Source organism: Pelodiscus sinensis, chromosome 7 (genome assembly GCF_049634645.1).
Source record: "Pelodiscus sinensis isolate JC-2024 chromosome 7, ASM4963464v1, whole genome shotgun sequence".
Classification (NCBI taxonomy): Eukaryota; Metazoa; Chordata; order Testudines; family Trionychidae; genus Pelodiscus; species Pelodiscus sinensis.
In genome coordinates this window covers 7,345,338-7,369,466 of record NC_134717.1, presented here as the reverse complement: position 1 = coordinate 7,369,466, position 24,129 = coordinate 7,345,338, and the positions used below count along the sequence as shown (strand labels likewise).

Here is a 24,129-nt window from a genome sequence, read left to right as displayed (position 1 = left end):
AAAGCAGGTGAATCTTCCGGGAATGCATAATAATTCCTCTCATTTAAACCAGACACTTCAATCAATGTATAAAGTCAATATCATTGTGTTTCTCAATTGTTTTCATTCAGCTGCTGCGGCTAACATTCAGAAATTGCATGATCAACTGTAATTACAGTCTGACACTGAAGAAATTTACTTCTGCGTCAACTTTAAAAGTAAGAGCAAGGCACGTTGATGCATTCCTGCATGATGTGAAATGAAGGAGAGAGCAGTGCCTGTCCTTCAGTGCCAGACATAAACTGTTGATTGAATATGCAGCACTGAAATCCAAAACCAGCAAGAACACAGAACATGATTCAATTTTGCTTGCTACTGTTACCCTATTTCATAAAACAACAAGAAGAAGCAACAACACAGCCAGGTCAGCTGGTGAGCCCTGAAGGAAGCAACAGAGCAGCACTCCCTCCCATATTCAGAAAGTGTCTCAGTCAGATAACCTCTAAACAGGCCTTGACACTTCAAATCCAGTCAGAACGTCGTGTGTCTTTTATATGCGCCACTTTGGCAACAATTCATTGTCTGCAAAAGTATCGGTCGGCTGGTTGAAACTTGACATGAAATATTTGCTGGTCTACTCCTTGGAGTAACACACAGAGGGCAAAGAGGATGGGATTGTATAGTCTATTGAACGGTCTTCAGGAAAGCTTGGACATTTGAACTTTTATACTGGTGCAATGAGCATTATCATAACATTGACTTTAACTGTTTACTTAGAAATGCATCTGCTGTGAGCTGCGATTCTTGGACCCTTTTCAGAATTAGGAGCAAATCCATATGGGAGAGAAGAGCAAGGTTTTCCGGAAGATGTGTCATGGACCCCAGCAGTCAACGCCTCGATTTTATTGTTTTATCTTATTTAAGTTTGGATGTTAAAGGCAGGAAATCTAAATATATTATCTGGAAAAGCTCTGTTTATATTTCCCCAGAACTGACAGTATAATCAATGAGGATTAACCATTAGGTTCTAGATTCTTGGAGGAGGGGTCAAAAGAAAAAAAAGAGACATTTTACTAGAGCTGTGGGAAACTAGGAGAGTTCAGTTCAGGGTGGTTTGTGGCAAACCTTTTTGGTTTGAGTTCATGTGGGTGCTCACCCTGCAATTTTTTAATTTAGTTTTGGGTTCAGAGCTCAAAGTAATGCTCAGTCACCTCCACCAAGCTTGGTCTAATTTCCACCCAAACCTATTAATACATTTGCTTGAAAGCTAACCCAGGACTCCTTGAAAAACTGTTCCCAAGCTTATGATTTTTATATAATCCCAAACCCAGGTCAATTTTCTAATTTAAGTTTAGTGTCTGCTTGCTTTTCCTCTCTATTCTAAGGCCAAGTCTACCTGGCAAGTTACTGTGCACTAAATCACCTCCCAACACCGTGACTCCCGAGATGTCCACATTGGCAAGGCACATTGGCCGGGTCCGTACTAAAGGTACATACACAGCTCCAGCTATGTTAATTACGTAGCTCAGTCTTCACATCTTAAACCGTGTTTTCGCGTCAACATGAACAAATGCTCCAATCAGCTTCCCTTACTCTACAGGAGGAGAGGACTACGAGCACTGATGGGGGCACCCTCTCAGTTCAAATTAGTGTATCTTCGCTAGCTCCAGCATTCGAATGCTGGATGATCAACTGCGTCAGCCAGGAGTGGCCCAAGGCCGGCTGCGGCAGCTGGTGCCCTAGGCGGAAGGTGCGATCGGCACCCCCGCCTGCATGGCAGTCAATGGCCGTGATGTTATCACAGGGCACCCCAGCACCCCGTGATGTCATCATCGGGTGCCCGAGCCTCTGGCGCCCTAGGCAACTGCCTAGTTTGCCTAGGTCCATGGGCCGCCCCTGGCATCAGCGTCGATCTTCTGCTCAGTGCAGACATGGCCTTAGCATGCATTAACTTTGCAGTTGCTGCGCTCTGCACCTTGATGAGAAAAGCAGAGCTCGCTGTGCTCTGGACACAGTGCTGGGGATCAGTGTGGACACTTGAATTGATTGCTGCATTGTGACTGCCTTCCGGAAATGGCCGATAATCCTTCAAGTCCCATCTGCTCTTTGTGGAACTCATCTGTCTGCCCTGCAGAGCTCTGTTTTCAACAGCCTGCATGCTGTGATTTTGCTCCTGGTCACAGAGCAAACTAGTCAGATAAAATGCTTGTGTTGTCGATCAGAGGCAGGCATGTGTTTGAGGTTGCTGTGCAAAGAGCCAGGGAGGAAGGCGGGCAGGAGTAGGGCTAAGATGCTGGGGTTTCTCCTTCCTCAGGTAAGGTTGCTTCCTGCTGCTGTTTGAATTTACAAGACATCATGCTGACATCCCCCAAAATGCAGTCTCCCTCTCCTCCCGCCCCCTCCCCTCCCCAGAACGTAGCAGGATGACTGTGGAGCAATGGGATTGGTAAACCTGCCTCATGTGATGCTGACTGACCCATGAGACATTGTAAACCATTCCCAAAGCATCCTGAGGCCAGTTGCACCATGGGATAGCTACCACAATGCACTTCTCTCTGTGGCATTGCAAGAGCTGCTAATGTGGACATGCTCCACAAGCAAAAGGAGCAGTGTGGACACGCAACAGCGATTTCCCTGCAGCGCTCCATAACTACCACCACTTTACATCTGCCAGTGTAGAAATAGCCAATGATGTTCACCAGCAATCTTGCTGTGAGACTTAGACTAAGTAGTCATTGTTAAAGATGGAGAACTCATTCTGCCAAATTTAGAACCTACCCAATAATCAAAGGATCTTGTCCTTTGATTTATTCAAGGGCACACAACTGCTCAGTCTCAGGAAGAGTGTCTCGATTTCCAATCCAGAGCCCGACCCATTGGATTTCCAATCCAGAGCCCGACCCATTGTACAAAGCTACATTTTTTATTGGGTCATCACGTGGAGTGGGACAAGAATTACTGAACTTTCAACCAAGAACCTTTACTGTGTGTATAGAACATGATCTTCATTTCTTCTAGCTCAAACTGTAACTTAAAAAAATATTTCTTCCAGAAAAAGGAAATTTAGGGAATTTCTTGTTGTAAAAGCCACACTTATAACGTTCCATGACATATTAGAACAGAAATCGGAAAAAAAAAATCTCCCTCCAACACCCAACTTAGTGGTTACTCTCATGCACGTCTATGACTGGACTAGAAGCTCTTCAGAGCAGGTACATCTCTAGATTTGTTCAAAAGGCCAAATGTTAATTTATCGTGGCCATTACTGAAGGGGAGGAACATTCAGGAATGGATTAAGCAAAGGCTGGAGCAAGGAAACCTCACTTTGCCACTAACTCAAAATGGGGCCTTCCTCAAGCCACTAAACCTCTTTGACTCAGTGCTCTCAGCTGTAACTGAGGATAACATCTACTGTGCTTCCTGGGGGTGCCAAACTGATGAGTTACGGTTTGCAAAACACTTTAAACATCCCCAGTGCGGTGGAATTTATTATCATATAAATAACAGTAGCACCTACAGATCCGCAACTGGGGCCGGGTCCCCATTTTGTCACGTGCTATAAAAACAACACTAAAACCGTCCCAGCCTAGGCGACTCTACGGTCAAATGGGATAAAAGTGCTACTATTTTGATTACTGTAGAACATTTGTAATGCACCAACACTGACAGAGGACAATATTTAGCACTAGATATTTTCAGAGCGCTGCAGATATGTAACAAGTTTCTGTTCAACACTACAATGAGGGGAGGAAACATTTCCTGCATTTTAGAGACCAGCATAATGACAGTTGTGATTTGATTAAAGATTCGGAGAGACTCAGATACCGGGGTGGGTAGGGGTGGGCAATAGCTTTTTGTCGGGGGACACTTTGGAATTTTTGGAAGAGGCCCCGGGCCACACAGGAAGGGGCGGGACATCAAGCAGAAGGGGCGGGCCAAAATACTTCCAGGTTCTCCATCCCCAGACAATGATTGGTCTGGGGGTGAGCGAGTGCCTTCTCCCCCCACATTTGCCCTACATGCCCATGCCCATGCCCCTGGCATGGGAAGAGACTACCCACACTCCCCTGCCCCTAGGCCAAATAGGGTCTGGGGGTGGGGGAGCACATGAAGCTTCTTCTGCTCTCCTCCCGCTCAGCGAGTAGCGTGCAGTGCTTCAAAGTGCCACGTGCTCCTGGGAGGGTGGCAGGAGGAGTTGTACACTCCCTCGCCCCCAGGCCCTAATTGGCTTGGGGGCGGGGGAGCAGTAGGGCTTTTTGCCCACTTCTGTACTATGGTAATAGCCTGGGGGCCCAGATAGGCACCTAAGAGAGGCAAACAGAGGTAAGAAAAGAGTTCACAAGTTCTTGGTTTACAGAAGCCACCAGACCACATCAGCTGGGGTCTTAAAATATCAGTGTAAAACAATAGGGAGAAATATGCCATCTGTGTTCTATTCACCTAAGCCATCTACTTTCATGTTGCCCCCATCATTACAGACTGTTGTGAAAGCACAATCAGTCTAATTTCCGGCTCTGCAACAGCAGGAGGAGGGAAATGACACATGGTATTTCCCTCCTAGGTGCATGGCTGTCTTTTCAAGGCGCTGCAGCTATTCTTTAAGGAGTGCCAGGAATACGCGGCCTGTTTCTCGGTGCTGGGATTGGATGCACCGCATTTTTTAGAACATTTTTCTCTGCCACTTGCCTGACCCCAGGAGCATTCCCACCGCTCTGCAAAGGCAGCTGTGGAATGCTTCACCAAACCCTAGCAATTATTTAGTGTCAAAAGGAAGACCTAATCTGTGTGATAAAAGAATGGATTTTATCCAAGGCTTGTTCTCTTTAAAGTGATTTACACAACTAGTCTCTCCACTTGCTTGCATTAATGTCATTATTTACTTGTTCATTATTAGCTTCCTGCAGTTGGGCTATTTTAGGAATGTTTTGTAGCCTTTAAAATTTGCTAATTTTTCACCTTCTTTTTAGAAGTGGCTTTAAACTGCTTGCTTTCTGAAATGATTGTTAAAACACTGAGACCAGTAATGCTGGTGCAAACCTGGAGTAGTGTCATGACAGTAATTCCACTGACTTCATATTTATACCATAGAGCATAATTGGACCTTTGGACTTTAATATTTGGGGTGGGAGGCCGGATTGCTGTTCAAATCCAGCTAGTGGTGCTTTCATGCTGGCTGACAAAGAGCATTTCACTGTTAACTTTACAGCAATAGACAGAAAAAAGCTACTAGAACAATGGCTCTCGTGAGCAGTTCAGTGTTTTAGCAGCTGTGGTTTGCGGTGAGTCATGCTGCTGTCCTACTCCCAGGAACTGCATGCCAAGCTTAAACCAGGGAGGGATGCATCAGATATCGAACTTTAAGCTCCTCGGATACGTCTACACTGCAGGCTTCTTGCGCAAGAACTTTGTGCAAGATAGCGTCCACACTGCCATGGACACTCTTGTGCAAGAAAGCTCTGGTGAATGGCCATCAGAGCACCTGTGCTTTTTCCAGTAGGGGTTTCTTGCGCAAAAAACTGCTGTTGTTCCTCCACACATGCCTTTTTGCGCAAGAGCTCTTGTGCAAAAAGGCTTATTCCTCGTAGAAAAAGGAATAACTCTTGTACAAAAAGCCCTGTCTTCTGATGATCTACTGTACTTTTTCTTGCGCAAAAATGCGCTTGTACTATGGACGCTCCACGAGTTTTTGTGCAAAACCTCTGAATTGTAGACATAGCCTTAGACTCATGAATGCCTTTGATGATCTGCGTCTAACTCCTATCACTTGATTTGTGCGGGAACTGGACACTTGAAGAACATTAGTTTGTGTACCTTGGAGAGCATTAGTCTGTGTGCCTCAGTTTGCCATCTGTAAACTCCTCACAAAGGGGTTACAGAGAGAAACACATTCATGGTTGCAAGGCCATATAAAACCAGAGGTAGAAAGAAATCTGCAGTAGTGCCAAACCTTACAACAGCAAAAAAGCATGTGGTAGTGGCACAGATTACACCAGTGTACTGTGCTCGGTCAGAAGTGTGCCACAGAGAACAACAGAGTTCAAAATGGCCACCTTTAAAGAAGGGGCAGGCGACCATTTTTTTTTCCTCAATAACTTTCTCTCGACTCTTTCCTTCTCCTTCCCCCACCCCACAATAAAAGATCCTTGGTGTTCCTCATAAAAAAAATTGTTTGGTGTTCCTCGGTCTTAAAAAGTTTAAGAAACACTGGATTACACTGTAGCGTTTCCTTTGGCAGGCGTATCCTCTAGTCTGCCATGCATCATGAAAACAATGCAGCATTCCAGTAATGCTTTTCTTCCCTAATATGCTTTAAAAACATTCACTAATCCTCCCCGCAGCCTGTGCGACAGGCATTACAACGCTCAGTGTATCAGTGGGGAAATTAAGGGAGAGACCGAGCAGTCATGGCAGATGACAAGTCAGTGTAGAGGTGGGATTTGAACCGAGGTTCCAGGCTCCCAGTTTCACACTCCTGCTATAGGTCTCTCACTATAAGGAAACCTACATGAGTTCGTTCGCACTTCTAGGGGCTTGCCTTGCAACCCAGCCCCCTCTGCCCCCCGTCAATCCCTGCGCCAAGAAAGAGCCTGGTCGGTCTGGTAAAAAAATTCAGAAAATAAATGGATGGAGTATCCTGGGCAAACTTAAAAATGGCCACCTTAAAAGGGCAATACCTGCTCTTAAAAGGGCAACCTTTTTGGGGGGGGGTCAACAACTCCCCCCCCACACACCTTTTTTTTTTTTTTTTAACCACTGGTCCCACAACTGTTTTTCGGCCCTGGTCAATTCCTTTTTTTTTTTTGCTCAACAAGTTTTTTTTTGGGGGGGGGGAGGGGGGAGTGGGCATGAGGGTTTCTCAAAAAAATCAAAAAGGGGGTGTGATGCTGAAACATTTGGGAACCACTGGATTAGAGTATAAAAAGTCACCTCAGTAATAGGTTGAGACATCCACACGACATTACCCACTGCTATGTTCTCATATTAGTGTTCAAATGACCCCCTAACTGGAGACGTTTGCCACACAGCTCACACGAGGATGGCAGAATCTGCTGAAAGGATCAGAGTATAGCTCTGAAACAGGTCTATGGAAAATGAGACAATAGTGTTGTCAGCTAGAGCTGGTAAGGTAGCCAGCCCTCCAGGATTGGTCTCTTGGAATTGACATAGATCTCTCAGTGATTCTGGGAGATTTTAACAGGATATTTTAAGAAGATGACATTACATGATGTTGGGTGAAGAAACCCTCCCAGAATAGCTTTAGACAGAGTTGGTAACTCCAGGAGCCAGTCTCTGGGACCCAAGAAACAATATGCACAGTGCCCAAATGCAAACACCTTTGGGGTAGCACTTAGTTATTGACAGCACCATTCTGCAACAATATCAAACACTCATGTGGAGAAGGACTTTACAGTTAAGCCCACCAACGCATTTTAAGTTGGCCTGAGAAACTGGAATTTGGGAAGGAGATCAAAACTAAGATGATCACAAAGTGCCTTGGCACTTTTAATGAACAGAATAGGCTGGAAATGTAGGTTTGTGTTTCATCCTACAGTTAAATCTCCACATTAGAGAGATATTCTTGCACTCTTATAATAATGACCTAGACACCAGCCAAATCAGGGTCTTGTGTTTTTACTTACTGTAAAGAGACAGTCCTTGTCCCAAAATACTAAAAGATACGTAACAGGCAGATCAAACAAATAAGTATGTGAAGGTGAGTGGCAGGGGAAAATGCATAAGAAAAATACCTCATGTTAATTCTTGGTCAGTCGGGAGTACTGGCCCCAAACTTGCCACCTGTTCAGAAGTTACCCTTGGGCTGTTGATTCCCACTGCATTACGGAGAAATCGTGAACATAATCGAGAGAAAAAAATTCTAATTTTGCAGCATTGTGTTTTTCAATTACTGCAAATATTCAGTTGGTTTGCCAGGACACCCTTCTGTGTCTGACGCTACGTTTCTCTTCCACTGACACGATAACCTCCATCGCCCAAAGGAGTTGACAGAGCTGATGCTGACTTTCCGAAAGCCACAGTGTTGCATCATTTGCGGCAGGTCATCTGCCTTCTACCTGCCCCTTCTACCTTTAGTATCTCACACAGTGGAAACAAGCGGGCCAGTTCACAGGCCAGGTTGCATCACAGCTTTGCTGCGAGGAAAGAGCTCGCGGTGTTTCAAAATGAAAGGCATCTGCAGCCATTCTTTCCAGACACATGCCATAGGGAAATGCAGAATGCATCTAACACCAGTGCTGGCTGGGGACTCCTCCATGCTGCTTGGCCTACCAGTTAAACCCTTCAATGCTGAGAACAGTGGTGATGATGTGAGAAGAGTCATTTAGCAAGGTCAGAGGGATTCCTGCTTCGCATATACAGCCGCATTGTGGCCAGCCTGCTGTAAGATGCCCTAGTCTCCTTGACTTGTCTGTGTATCCACTGAAGCACTCTGCACCTGGGGAATGGTTTCATGAGCTGTAGGCATGATGCGTGACTGCTTGCCGCACACCAGTCACACACTGCTGCTCCAACAGTAGCTGGCAAAAATAATGCCAGACAATGTGGGGTTCTCCTCCCCTATTTTAGCTATGGATGCTGCTAATCTCTTGCTAAAATAACGCGTTTCAGGTGAGCCTCATGGAGTGAAATATGCAGATACGCACTTGCATGCGATCTTAGCCACAAAGATGGGCTTGTCTCAGCATCTGAAACCTTTGGAGTTCCCAAGAGGCACTCCACAGGGGCATAGAGAAGATAAGAAGGCTGGCAGTCAATGTCAGCAGCAGTAGGTGCTGGGGCCATCAGTGACTGGAGTCCACTCTAAGGCATCAAGTGAAAAGACCTTTTTAGTTAAAGGGCTTTATGGAACTTTAGTTGGCAAGTAAACTTATGGATTATCGTGCCCTTTGTTGATATTATGGTGGTGCCTAGAGGTCCCCAAGCAAGGTTTGGCTTCCCACCGTGCTAGTCAACATCCATACACACAGTAGAAGATAGTTCCCACCCTGGAGAACTTGCAGTCTAAACAGTGGGCTTCTCCCATCCCTCCACTTCCAGTAGCTGCCTCTTTCTGCCCTGACTGGCTACACCAGGAGGTTAGATTAATTGCGCCACTTGCAAAGCTTTATAGACATTTCACACCACCTCAGCAGGGCGAGCAAGACCATGCGAGTGCCTCAGATCCCACTTCCTGGAAAAACCGGCCAAAGGGATGAAGAATAATCTTTAGAGGAGATCCCTGCCCTGGGCAGGTGAAGAGAGTTGGTGAGCTAATAGGCTACGTCTACACTATGAGTTTTCTCGGCCAAAAATATGCGAATGAGGGACTCATTTGCATGAGTCGTGATCTCATTTGCATATTTTCTGCCGATCTGTTTTTGCACTGGGGTTTTTGCGCAAAAGCAAGCAGTGTGGAGGTTTTCTTTTTGCGCAAAACCCCCTTTTCCCGCAAGATCCTTATGCCCCCCAAAAAGAAGTATACTGATCTTGCAGAAAAAAGGGGTTTTGCGCAAAAAGAAAAGGTCCACACTGCTTGTTTTTGTGCAAAAAACCCACTGCAAAAATGGATCGGCAGAAAATATGCAAATGAGATTGTGACTCGCAAATGAGCCCCTCATTAGCATCTTTTTTGCCAAGAAAAACACACACACACACACACACACACACGCACACAGAGTGGTTTTTTGTTTGTTTGTTTGTATGGCTGAGGTCTGCTGGGACTCCTCCATTCCTTCCTCCTCCGTGTGTGCAGAGATTTAACCCTATGCCACAATGGAGGTAAAAGATGCATGTAGATTCCCCGCCAATTCCACTCTTGTGTTGCTTAGAAAAGATTTCTACAGAGCACTAGACGAGGGCTGCTTGCTGCTCTTCGGCCGACTCCAAGTGCTACTTCTGCAGTGGTCGGCATTCTTGCCAACCCCTAAATGAAGTGACCAAACTGCTCCTTAGCAGAGTAGCCCATTATTCTCCCTTTACAACAGAGGATCAGAAGCTGAATTTCATCAGAGGCGGCACTAATCTTAAAAGGTGTGTTATCCACTGGAAAAAGTGTCTGCTGTTGTCTACTGGCTCGCCAGGTTGGTTTTCCCATATTTATGCCAAATGACTTGTTGGACTTCATTATATACAAAGCATTTCCATAGATCAGAGGCAGACAGACCTGTGCCGCTAACATAAAATAAATTACCAGCCCATGATAAATGGTTCTATTAGCAATCCAGATTGTTAAACTCAGATAGAACAGAATGGAAGGAGCACTGCCCCATTCATTCTCCCTCCGGCAGATACCGAGTTGTAAATAGGTTATTTGGTGTGTAAATAACACATTAAAACTCAGCATTAGCCATGTCTTTTGATAGAGAGGAAATTGTTCCAAATAAATAATCCCAGACAGGAATGTAAAGTAAGCCAGATTTAATAGAGCATGCCTGCTGCAGCCGTGTTAAACATGACTAAAATGATAAACCCCAGAATATCCTAATAGTAAACTTTGCTCTGACATCAAAGTAATGAGGCTGTATTTTTACCCAGCTTTAGAAATGTTAAAATTAGTCTTGACAGAGCCAGACATCAGAAAAGTGTTTCAGACATAAACACTATCAATTTAGGAACTTGGTCTTTGTGTCATTGAGTGGGGGTATGATGGGGCCGAGAGGGAAAGTTATCTGGGGACTCGCTAACAATAGGCAGTTAGCACTTTCCTGACTTTTATTTAATTTTTGGTTTAGAGTCAGAAGTGAAACTCTTCCCCCAATATCATCTCAACATTTTTAGAAACTGACATTATTTATATTAATATAACAACCCCTGCAGACACCAGCCAAGTGTGGGGCCCCACTGTGCAAGGTACTAACCAGACACAGAGTAAAAGAGACAGTCCCCGTGGCCTCGAAGGCGAAGAGACAAATCTGATTTTGGATCCAGAAGTGGAACTCCAGAAGCCAAGGGCAGAGTTTGCCCTTTGCCCTGAATAGCAATGTAGGCTACAGTTTGCAAACGTGTTCTCTATATGTGGGCGTTTTAAGTCGTGCTCCCCAAATTTCCAGCACTGAAAAAAAATCACGCCACTTTTGCAAACACAGCAGCCCATAATTCATAAACCTCACTATTGCTAACCCCTGCTCCCCACCAAACACAGAGTTATCGAAATGAAATGGGGTTGTTCACTCCTTGGCTAGGATGATTTATGGAAAAAATCTGAACATTAGGAGAGTCTTCTCTGATGTCGTTTCTGCAAGGTCAATTTCTGAGTAGCTGATCAATGAATTACTATTAAAAAAAGGCAAAGACCATCTCCAAAGTGGCAGCTTTAGGAGATTAAAAGTATGAGATGCAGATTGTCAATCTGAAAGAACTCTTCTACTCTGACAGCATCAACATTGCCACTTTTTCTTCCAACAGCAGTAACTTCATCTGTTTTAAGACAACACTCGGGCCAGATATTCAGAATAAGTGAAGCAGAAATGGAGACTGGATACGTTACAAAGACACAGGGAAGCAATGAGAGTACTTAAAAGCACTTTGTTAATATAGCTGGTTTATTGCTTCATTTTATTAGGTCTTAATTAAAAGTAAACACTTGCGATTCTAGGCAGACTCTACAAGGAAAAGAAGTTATGATCACATGTAGCATAATAGCACTTAATACAATACCACAGTGACTCAGTAGAATCTGAAAGGACATGAAGTGTATCGTAGAATATGATTGTTTGGCTCTGGAGAAAAGACATTTTTGGGTTGAAATGTTAGCAGAGTCTTGTTGCTACTTTATGACATGCCAATATGAAGAATATAAGCCATTTAGCACCTAGAAGCCATTATATGAAATAATAATTGGATGAGGCAGAGATGTGTAGTTGCCTCAACATAGACCTGGAAGCAGGCTGCTGACAGGGGTGGGGAGTAAAAGGGCAATTACCATGGGGCCCCCAATATTAAAATTAAAAGGGTTTGGGGCCCCGCCAACCATGCAGTAGCCCTGGCTTCCGTCACTCCCGTAAGTGGCAAGCACCATCGCTGGAACAGGGGTGGAGGGAGGAGGTTATTGTGCACTGCCTCCACCCTGAGTGATGGTTCTGCAGCTCCAATTGACCAGGAAGTGCAGCCAATGGGAGCTGCGGGGCCAGGACACGGTGCCTGAAGACAGTGGTGTGGCAACCCCTGCCCTCCTGTCTTGAAGCCACTGCCATTGGGGGGTTCGGGTTGTATTTGGGAGCTGCCTAAGGTAAACACACACCCTTCACCTCCTGCATCCCAACTCCTTGCCCCAGGCTAGAGCTCCACCCCCACCCAAACTCACTCTCAGAGTCCAACCCTGCCATCCCTCTGACGCTCAAACTCCCTCCCACAGTCTGCAGCCCACGCCTCCTCCTGCAACCCAGCCACCTACCCCAGTGTAGCAAACGCAAGTGAGAGTGGGAGAGGGCAAGCAACAGAGAGAAGGGGAATGGAGTGAGCAGGGGTGTGGCCTTCTAAAAGGAGATCAGGAAGCAGAGCAAGGGCAGGGCTGGCGACAGACTTCACCGGGCTCCAGGCAATGTGTGTGTGTAGGGGGGAGGGGTTGGCTCTGGCCACCTCCCAGAAGGGCTGGGGCCACAGGCAGAAGGGGCGGGGCTAAGGGAAGCCAGCGCTGCCATAACCACACAGTCCGGTGCTCTGGTGTCAATTTAAAGGGCCCAGAGCTCTGGCCACCGCTGCTGCTGTTGCGGCATCAGTGGCAATGGCACGGAGGAGCCCTAGGCCCTTTTAAAGATTTCTGGTCCCCAGGGAAACTGCGCCCTTTCTCCTCTGTCAACGGCTCTGGGCAACGGCCTTTGAGCTTGTGCAGTTAGGCCAGGCGTGGCCAACCTAAACCTGAGAAGGAGCCAGAATTTATCAATGCACGTTGCCAAAGAGCAACATTTCTATGTCACTAGCCCACTACCGCTCAGCACATCCTGCCCACTGGCAGCCCCCACCGGTCAAGTACCTCCTCCTCCTTTTCCTCCCGCCCGCTGGGATCAGCTCTTTCCCAGTGGGAGACGCTGGAGGGGGAAGCATGGGTGTGACAGGCTCAGTGGAGAGGGTGGGAAGTGGGAGGATCCTAGGGGGAAAGGGTGGAGGGGGATAGCACCTAGGGCAGAGCTGGGGGTTGAACAGTGAGCACCCTCCGGCCCAGTGGAAAGTTGGCACCTGTAGCTCCAGCCCTGGATTTGGTACCTATGGAAGGAGCCTCCTATTAACTTCTGAAGAGCTGCATGTGGCTCTGGAGCCACAGGTTGGCCACCCCTGAATTCGGCAGTTGTAAACCCTGCCAGCCAGGCATGAGGGACCCTGGCTGTGCCAGAAGAGCGTGCCCAGCAGCACAGCCAGCCACTCGCTGGGCACCAGGGCCACCCAAACGTCAGGCAGAGAGCATCGTGTGGGCGTGGCCTTTGCGTGCACGGGGACCCGGGGTTCTGCCCTGGGGCCCACCTGGAAGCCAAGAACTCACAAATTTTAAGCCTTGCTCTAATGTGGACACACACGTCTTCCTCTCCTCTCTATCTTGGCCCTTATGTGGCTGATTTAACCTATTTGTCTCCATTTTTCCTCCTTTGTAAAATGGGAATATAAAATAAGCACCAACTCGTTATTGTTTTTCAAGAGCTTTCAGGCCAAAAATTGCTACAAAAGTGCTAATATTATTAGGTAGACAGAGGAGGTCAAGCTATATCCTTTCAGTTATGAGCTGCTACTACTCAGTTTACCCTTAGCGATTTTTGCAACATATCTGAAGCATCCCAATTTCTCTCTCTCTCTCTCTCTCTCTCTCAGTTTTCTATTTCAGAAGCACTAATTTCATTCTAATGAGATTTCAAAGAAAGACCTTCAAAAAAGAAAATAACAGTCATATTATTCATAAATTTCATTGGCCAGTATCAGATCTGGAGTACATTTTACTGCTAGCCATGATAGATAATTTATTAACGCTTCTTCTCACAGTATGATATAGATTTTGCTCTTTACATCTCATTACACAATGCTTTCATCACACTTCTCCTGACATCTTCAAACAATCTTCTTTCTTTCTCACTTCAGTTTAATAAGATGAGAAATGGTGAGCTTGTAAATCATTCATTCCAGAGTAGATAGCACAGTGCTAGTATGAAACACATCATATGCATAACAAGAATCAAGCCTCCAGTATGAGATCCAAAAAGGTCAAGATCATCAAGTCTTGGGGTCACATTCTAGTATCAATACATCTGATTAAATCTGGATTTACTCCAGTTTTAGGCCCCAATTTGGGACAGCATATCTAGTCAGAATAGCACCCAAGCATGCATGGAACTTTAGCACATGCTCACACCCAACTCACATCAATGGGGCTGAGTGTGCCTAAGTTAGGAAGGATTTCAGAAGAGGTAGCTGTGCTAGTCTGTTTCAGCAAAAACAACAAGGAGTCATTTCAGTGGCACCTTAAAGACTAACAATTTTATTATGGGATAAACTTTTGAGAGTTGCAACTCACTTTGTGAGATGCGTGAAGGGACAGAATAAGAAACAGAGAGTAGGGACACCGAGATGGGAGTGTTACGTCAGAGCTTACTCAATCAGGGTGAATGTGAGTAAGAAGGTAAGAACAATGAGCCAGCCAGCCCCAGTCCCTATTAAGATTCTTTCTGATGGTGTCAACTTTGCACATGAATTCCAGCTCCGTAGTTTTTTAAGGTTTTTTTCTGGAGTTGACTCCCAGAACCTAACTTCACAGCTCAGGCCCACCTCCAAAATAATAAATTTCTAGGATCCTTTAATAGACACTTGTTAGATAAATCTTGTCAATGAAGGAAGTAAACAGCTCCAACCTCTTGGAGTACATCTACACTGCAACACTATTTCAAAATAGCTAGCAATATTCAGAAATAACTTAGTCCGCCACTACACAGCAGGCAGTTATTTCGAAATAATGTCAAAATACTGTCAAGCTGGAGGACTTCTTACTCCAACTCCTGTAACCCTCATTGTATGAGGAATAAGGGAAGTCGGAGGAAGAGTGCTCTATTTTGAAATAAGTGCTGTTGTAGACACTGCCTATTTTGAAATAAGATACGCAATTGATGTAAGCCCTGCTGTGTAAATGTACCCTTACATATCAACAGCTGTTTCCTTTGTTTGTACCTGGGAAGCCTTCACAGAAAATAGCAAGTATGTTTCTTAAACCTAGACAGAGTTTTGGAAAGAAGGTATGGGTAAAACATATACACGCGGTCATGGTTCTGCCAAGTGAAAACAAGACTAAGTTACCTAATGGTGCAGGAAGCAGAGAGAAACCCATAGAATAATTTTACTGCCTTCTTGAATTAGAAATTACTATGTATTTAAGGAAGGGGAAGAGAGGGATTCATTTTGAGGTAGAATCTGGCTAGCAATAAGGTATATTTTTCAGAGAAAAAAAGAAGCCTAAAAAGTTTATACAGCTGGGGAAGCCACTTGTCACATTCCAAATGGGAGAGTCCCTTCTAAATTTGTCTCTTTGTGCCATACCAAGAGGCCATTTTGTCCCTGTTCGCAAAAAGAACAGGGGTGTGTGCATCCTGCCTACGTTCAGTCCCTGGCCTTCTTCTTCCACACCAGCTACCAGAAAATATGAGCAAGCTCAGCGCTAGCTTCCCATGCTGAGGTGCAGAACTGGGATACCCGGGGTCATTCAGGGTATGTCTAGACTACATCCCTCTGTTGCCAGAGAGATGTAAATTAGACATACCAAAATTGCTAATGAAGTGGGGATTTAAATATCCCGCACTTCATTAGAATAAAAATGGCCGCCGCTTTTTGCCGACACGGCAATTTGCTGGCAAAAAGCAGCAGCGTAGCTGGGGATCGGACGGCAAGGAAAGCATTTCCGACCGATCCAGTAAACCTCGTTGCATGAGGCGTAAGGGATCGGTTGGAAAAGGCTTTCCTTGCCGACCCATCCTCGTCTAAACTGCCGCTTTTTGCCGGCAAATTGCCGTGTCAGCAAAAAGTGACGGCTATTTTTATTCTAATGAAGCACAGGATATTTAAATCCCCGCTTCATTAGCAATTTTGGTATATCTAATTTACATCCCTCTGGTGACAGAAGGATGTAGTCTAGATATACCCTCAGAGATGGAAGAAGTTCAATTGACTGGACACAAAGGAGATACTACAGGGTTTGTTTTAAGGTTCCTATTGTGCACCGGATCATTTCCTTAATAGATCTGAACTCTGAAGATCACGTCCAGTGTTGGTTCCCACATTTAGCTGGTAGCCCGAATACTGACTGTGAAAACAGAACTAGATATCATGAGACCCTACCACAGTCTCCACAGAGCGGACAAATTTGCCACATCCCATAGAGGCATTTGGATGGTCCCGCCTGCCAAAACTTCAAAGCCTCAGTCTTGTTTGAGTAACAACACCCTCTTAAAACTATCATCATGCTGAAAGGTTATTCACTTCGATAAGTCCAAGTGATGCCTTCTGCAGGCCTACCGAAGCAACTTGTCTCCAGGCTACAAGCAAGATCCTACTGGAGCTGCAGGCCTAATTAAAGAGATTCCACTCCTTTTACCTCCATCCTTAATGACTGACAGCTGACTGGCAGCCTTCCCGTGGTGCAGGGCTTCCCCACAACCCCTCTGATTTGGGAAGGAGTCGATTAACACCTTCTTCCCCTTGCTGGGGAGTAATGGAGGGAAAGGGAGCAAAGGACATACGTTCCATATCTGTCTGAACTCGCTCCTTCTGTGATCAGCATCAGAAACTCTGATTCCTGCTTCCACTAGAGTCCAGGAGAATTTTGCCATTGATGTCAGTGTCAACAAGCTCAACCCCTTAACATTTTCACTAAGTGGACGACAGGGAATGAAATTCTGGATTATCCCGGAGGTAACAGAAATATGGAGAACCTAGGAGAAGTTTCTTTTCTGCAGGTCCTCTTGCACAGAATTTACAATGGAATATCAGCAATGACAGCCAGAAATGAGCCAGGAGTCTTTTTAGCTCATTAGAAAAAAAAATCCAAGCAGATGCAAGAAATACAGACCTTCTACTAGAATTATGATAACACAAAATGTACCGTACTCCAATCCAACCAAGTGACATTTTAATTTTTATGGGGCTAAGTGTTAGACAAAACGTTGCATATGTCATTTGAAGCCAAGTGTCAGTAGGAGCAGTGACTGCTTGTCAAAACTGTCTAATAATTATGTTTAATTCAGATTTAGTTAAGAAGAAAGAGTCTGCCCTCCCTCAGACCCCCAAGTCTGATGTGGTCACGTGTCGTGCTGGGTCGTCTTGGTACAATAACCCATTGAACGGTGCACCATGACACAGAGCCTGCAAGATGTCAGCGTACAGTTCCTGTCACCTCCTAAGGCCAGGAACCCCAATAAACTCAGCACGTTCACACGCGGACATAGGCCACCATTCTTATTAAATTCTAACAGGCTAATGAAAAACACTCCTGCTGCTTTCAAAGTGTGGAAAACATAAAGTACCTCCTTGGGCTGCTGCTGCTGCTGCTAAGGAAGCAGGTTTCTTCCCTGTCTCAAGAAAGCCATTCCCCTCCAGAATTGCAGCTTTCCCTTCTTTTTTCCCAGCAGCAGTTGAAGCGGAAGTTTCCATCTTAGATGCACATATTCCAGCTCAGGACAACTAGAGAAAACAAAACACACACTTGCTGTCACTTCTAGAACAAAAGAAGCAAAATTAGTTCCATGAGGAAGCGCCCAATACATCACGGCAATCCAAAAGCAAATTATAAACAACAACAAGGATCTGCTAAGTTTCTTTCCCAGGCTTCCTGGCTGTGATAATTATAACCAGAAAGACTGTGGCTCTGCAAAGTGCCGAGTGTTTTCTGTTCTCATTCAAGAGGCTCAGGACCGCAAAGGATCAGACCCGTTTTTTAAATTAAAAGTTTAGGCTGGATTTTATGTTGTGGGTTATTACCCAATCGATCCAAAGAGGGGATCGCAGGCCTCAGACAGATGCAGGGGAAAATGAGCAGCAGGAAGAAAAGGAATGGAGCAGAATGTGAAAAAGAGGAAGGATGGAAGCATTGAATGAATGAACGAATGACATATAAAGGAGTAGCGACAAATAGAGCTTTAAGTGCATATAAACGGAATCTTTGATTATACAAATTGTGCAACAAGAACAGGCCTGTCGTAAAACAAACAAACAAACAAAAAACATAAGAACATAAGAAAGGCCGTACTGGGTCAGAACAAAGGTCCTTCTAGCCCAGTATCCTGTCTACCAACAGTGGCCAGCACCAGGTGCCCCAGAGAGGATGGACCGAAGACAATGATCAAGCGATTTCTCTCCTGCCATCTCTCTCCAGCCTCTGACAAACAGAGGCCAAGGACACCATTTTATCCCCTGGCTAATAGCCTTTTATGGACCTAACCTCCATGAAATTATCTAGCTTCTCTTTAAACTCTGTTATAGTCCTAGCCTTCACAGCCTCCTCTGGCAAGGAGTTCCACAGGTTGACTACACGCTGTGTGACTACACCCCTTCCAATGGGGTGAGGTGTCAGAAATTTTCAGAAGTGTGCAGCTTCTATGTCGAGAAAGTGAAAATCTGTGCTCATTTACTCCCTAATCCACCCCATTTTTCAGCCAGCTCTAAGGACAACAAACAATAGGTGCTGAAGACCCTCTGTAACACTCAGGGAAAATGTCCTTTGATGCTTGTCCCTTCAGTTCAGGTTCTTAGTTCATTCCCAAGTCCTACCTGAGAATCAAATTTTTGCCCGAGTAAGGAGTGCTGTATTATACCACTCCCACAGCATCTTCAAGCACAGGCTATCAAAGCACAAATGTGATTTTATTTATATCTATGAGACACAAACACTGGCTCTGTGTGAGAAGGAAAAGCTAACCCAATACAACAGGGCTGGGGAACCTTTTTGGGGTTGGGAGCCACTGACCCACAGAAAAATCGCTTCTCACACAAGCAACAAAAAAACCCCCAAATCCTCACAGATATGGCCTCTGACTGAGGAGAAAGACACACCCCACATTCCTCTCACACACCAGAGCCTGTGGGGGCAGGCCGAGGCTCGCAGATTTTACATGCTCCGCCACCATGGGCAGCCCCAAGCCTCGGGGGTGAGATCCAGGCAAGCCGGGGGCTGCATCCAACCCCAGGCCTTAGGTTCCCCACCCTGCTATACAATCCTAAACTGGGACTTTGTCTACTCTTCTAAGACTAAAGTGTGGCCACAACACAAGCACTGGGAGAGTGCTCTAGGTAAGCCACCTCCACGAGGGGTGGAACTAACAGCGCTGGGAGCCTGTTTGATGTGGCGCTTTGCAGTGCTCCACCTTGCTGGGTTTGGGAGGTGTTTTTTCACACCCGAGGGTGTGTCTAGACTACATGGCTCCGTCGACAGAGCCATGTAGATGAGTTTACTAAACATAGAAAAATGAAGCAGCGATTTAAATAATCGCCGCTTCATTTACATCAAAATGGCCACCGTGCTGTGCCGATCAGCTGTTTGGCGGCACACCGGGGCAGTCTGGACGCACCGCGGTCGACAACGGAAGCCTTTGTCGACCGCTCCATTGCGCCAAACAGCTGATCGGCACAGCGTGGCGGCCATTTTGATGTAAATGAAGCGGCGATTATTTAAATCGCCACTTCATTTTCCTATGTCTAGTAAACTCATCTACATGGATCCGTCAACGGAGCCATGTAGTCCGACATACCCTGAGTGAGAAAGTTACAGCACAGCACTTTGCCATCGTAGCCAAGGCCTCTGTTTCCCCTAGAGGCCTCAGCACATTTTCATTTCTGGCCCCCATCCACGTTAATAGAGCTGATGGATTCCTAGCTTTATTTCAAACATCTGTAGTACCCCCTTTGGGAAAGGTGGGATCTACTGACTTCATTTGGTGCCTGTGTATTACAGGCCCTTCACTCAGGTCTAAATCACAGCAAGATCCTTCGGTGGCTGTTGGCCCCGCTGATCATAGTCCTAGGCCCCTTCGTACGATGTGCTTTTGGCCAGTGCTTTTTCACCCTGACTTGCTTTCTGAGGCTTTGTCTACACTGTCATTTTAGTCAGTTGAGTTTTTGTGGGGTGTGAAGAGATACACCCCAGACCAGTGTAAGTGTTACAGACGGAAATGCCAGTGAGAACAGCGTCATTTCGGCTGGAGAGAGTGTCCCGCCAATGTCACTACCGCGGCTTGTTAGGGGGCGGTTAATTATGCCAGAGGGAGAGCTCCTGTCACTGGCAGAGAGCAGCTGACTGTGTGTATGTGGACAAAGCCTAAGGCTCCAATTCAACGAGCATCCCTAATTCCAAAAGTACGCTTAAGTGTGCAGTTAGCAACACTACCCACTTAAGTCCCACTGAAATAATTGATTGGGCCATAAGTATTGGTTGAAAGTTATGCTCATACACAGGCTTTGATTCGGGATCGAAATAAAGGGCTTTGCAATATCTACACTACAACTGCTGCGGTAGTCAGGCCAATATGGTACACAGACACATACCAGTGATAGAAAGGGTTCTTCCCTTGCAGCAGTTAACCCAGCTAGTGGTAGCAAGGTAAGAATTCTTCTATCACTCTAGGGCTATGTCTACACTGGCGCGATCTTGCGCCAGAGATATGCAAATGAGGCTAAGCGCGGAATATCGCCGAGCCTCATTTGCATATCTAATGATCTGCCATTTTTGCAGAAGAGGTTCTTGAGCCAGAAGGAGCGTCTACACTGCCCCTTCTTCTGCAAGAAAAACCCTCTTGAGTAATGCCATTCTTCCTGAAAATAATCAGCGTAGCGGCATTGCGCAAGAGGGTTTTTCTTGCACAAGAAGGGGCAGTGTAGACGCTCCTTCTGGCACAAGTGCCTCTTTCGCAAAAATGGCGGCTCATTAGATATGCAAATGAGGCGTGGCGATATTCCATGCTTAGCCTCATTTGCATATCTCTGGCGCAAGATCGCACCAGTGTAGACATAGCCTAGCTGTGTTAACAGTGGGATTAGGGCATGAAACTCTTCACAGCCTCTACCAATCCAATTAGGTTGACTTCAGTTTGAGGTGTGGACAAATCTCTAGCCAGCAGTGTGAATAAGCTATTTCCCCTCCTGCTGTTGGCAAGATTATGAGAAATCAACCAAATTGATTTTGTTTGACAAGTGTTTTTTGAAGAGACAAAAGGTGGGTGAGCTAATACGTTGCGTTGGACCAACTTCTGTTGTTGAGAGACACAAACTCTTCAGCTCCGCGTATGTTGAGCCCTTGTCTGTCTCACAAATGTGGTCCAATAAAAGATATTCTGTCACCCATTTTCTCTCTCCAGTATGGCTGGGACCCACACCGTTAGAACACCCCTATATACAACAATGATGTTTTGGTGGGTTTTTTTTTAAGTCAGCGGGGTTCAAAGCAAAATATTTTAAGAGGACAAGGCTTTTTGCATTGTTCTTTGTTTAATCAGAAGAAATCAAAAATAAATTCTGGAGTCATCTAAACAGACCCCTCCGAGTCAGTTTCTAAACAATCAGTAAGGCTTCGGAGACACCATCTCCTCCACATGCAACTTCATCCGGGCGGGTTACACTGAAAACCCCCACAAGTCCTGCGCTTAGAGCCACAGTGCAGAATCTCACCCATAGTAACCTTTAAAATAAAACAGTCTCTTCCGCTTTCCACGTGGTCGTCTTCGCTGTCTACTGTTCTCCAGAGCTGTCTAGCAGTAGCCTCCTCTCTGACCGCTTTGCTGGTACAAGAGACCTCTCTGTAGTTCCTGACTTCTGAAATAGCTGTCCTCCTGCATTTCTCTGCCTCCTCCACTTTTCATCTATTTTAAATTGCCAAAGGAAACAACTGATATTCTCTCTTCCCTCTGCATTTCTTTCATTTTCCTTTTTTCCTGTGTAAGGTGCCAGATCTGTAAATACCTGAGTAGCCCCGTTGACATCAATAGGACCAGTTTCACATTGACAGTTAAGGCAACCCCACTGGCCACGCCCTCCTCACGCTGGCCACAGCACAGCGTGAGCATGCCTCAGTTTCCCCTCAGTCTAGCCACAGAAACAGCTCAGTCTCCCTCACTAATACAGGTCTGGGCATCATTGATTGTGGTCCCTGTGAAATAACCTGCAGAACCCTCATCATACAAACTGTCCTCCCAGTTCCCGCAGCAGAACATAGACGAGTTCCATGGCTTTCCCTTCCCCTCTCCAGGCATGGCGTTCCCAAGTCACACACCTGTGAGGCCACCGGCACTTGGTTTTCGGTTCCTTTTGGCCTTTGTTCCTGAGGCCCACTTTCCAGCCCATTCCTGTGAGAACGTCCAGTCTTCACGACTCTTCTACCTTAACTCTATCTCCTCCACCCTTTTCAGCATCTCAGCACTGGCTTTCAACTAACTAGCCCCAACACTGGCCTCCTAGTCTAGCCGGTTCCTCCCTCTTCCCAGAGAGGCCTGCAGAATGATCCACTTTCGCCAGACTCTCTCCCAGGCTGCTTTCACCTGCCATTTCCTCACTTTACCTCTCTGTGCTCTAGGGGCTTTGACTTAGCAGGTGTCTCTCTGCCTTCTGGGTCCCATGTGTCCTCTATTAAACCCAACTTGGGGGGGGGGAAAGGAGTCACCTGACCACCACAGGTGCACTGGCTTCTTCTCTTTTAAAGGGTCCATGTTAACCTGGGACAATGTGTTTGCAATACAGGGAGTAACTTTGTGGGTGCATTGTTTTAATTCAGAAATGGTTATCTGTAAGAATAATACAATTTTGACTGCAAAAAATAAAAAAATTAAAAAAATAAAAAAATAAAAAGCAAGCACCCGAAGTGAAAGTTAGTGAAACAGCCTGGTTTTCAGAAAGTGCATTTGTGGGCTCGAATTGCGGAGGCCTAAATGGAAGCCAACATTTGAAACAACATGATGCACAATCATAAGCTTAGTGATCACATCTGAACAGCCCACGTACCTACGCAGCACTAGCTAGGCCCTTTCAGTCCCATCCCCTCACACCCGGGGCTCAATGGCCAACGTGGAAGAGGTTCATTGGGGACAGGATTGACAAAAAAGTTATCTAGAAATTACTATAGGTTAGAGGCGACATATAAAATAAATACACTGAGTCGAAGGAGTGTTTGACCTTGGTCAGACATCTTGGGCTGCAGTTCACTAAGCAAATAAACAGCAGAGGCAAAATTATTAGTCTGACACCTGTTTTTTCCTTCACCCCTCCTTTCAAGGTTTTCCACTTTTGTTTGAAACCTGACCTCTCCCCTTGCCTCAGGGCTTACTGCGTCCACTGAGCTGCAAAGTTGCTCTGTGTTTTGGAGGTGACACGCTGTCATATTTACTCCTAAAGCTGGGCATCTAGATCCATATTTTAGGCATCTTCTGCTTTTCAGAAGTATACACACAACTCAACGGGAGAGACAGATGACAGGGGCCACTTTTATCCAGGTCCCTTAAAACAGATTTAGAGGCCTTAATTTTAGGCACATGGGTAGAAAAGTATGGCTAGAAGGAAAGATTTTCAAAAGCATCTAAGGCTTCTAGAAAAACAAACCTTGTTGGCTTTCAAGAGACTTGCGCTCTTAAATGCCTACGACGGTAATCCCAGCTGGCATCAATGAGGGAGTTAGTCCCTAACATGAATATTTCTGTGCCCTGAGAGTGCAGTAACGGTAAGAGTCAAGAATATTCCTGCTTTTCGGCTTCTTTGCTTCCGCTCTAGTGCAATTCTCCCATCATGCAAATCTAGAGAGTTCGGGCTAAATGTTCGCCCGTGACTAGCGAGCTGGGGCTGCCTCGGTAGTGGAGTGCCCACAGCCTGAGACACTATGAAGCAGCCTGGTTTTCAGAAAACGCTAATGCCAAATTCATAAAGGTAATTCAGCATCTAGCTCCCATTTAAATCAATGGGAGCTAGACATCTAAATGTCTTTAAAAATCTGTCTCTAAGGGTCTACCCACTGCATATCAGGCCCCTATAAAAAGAGGTGTAAATGTGGGCATCCCCAAATGGAAGCCCTCCAAAATCACTACAGGTTGAACCTCTGTGGTCCAGTACTCTCTCGTCCAGCAAGATCTGTGGTCTGACAGGTCCATGGATGTTGCTACACAAAAGAGCCCCAGCCACAGGGGTTACCAGCAGCTGGGAGCTCAGACACTCTGGCGGCAG

General features: G+C 45.8%; 1 protein-coding gene across 6 annotated transcripts in view; it reads right to left on the bottom strand.

Moving 5' to 3' along the window:
* The window catches only part of GLI2 (GLI family zinc finger 2), a 278,389-nt gene that overhangs the window by 197,339 nt on the left and 56,921 nt on the right, over nucleotides 1-24,129 (bottom strand). For 4 of the 6 annotated variants that reach the window (XM_075933075.1, XM_075933073.1, XM_075933074.1 and 1 more), the window contains one exon: nucleotides 17,463-17,619. The exons of 1 other annotated variant lie outside the window; for it this stretch is intronic. In XM_075933075.1, coding sequence (XP_075789190.1) covers nucleotides 17,463-17,589 — 127 coding nt within the window. In that variant the 5' untranslated portion in view covers nucleotides 17,590-17,619. Of the gene's footprint in view, nucleotides 1-17,462; nucleotides 17,620-24,129 lie in introns of those variants that run through there. One more of the 6 variants, XM_075933076.1, reaches the window with a different exon arrangement.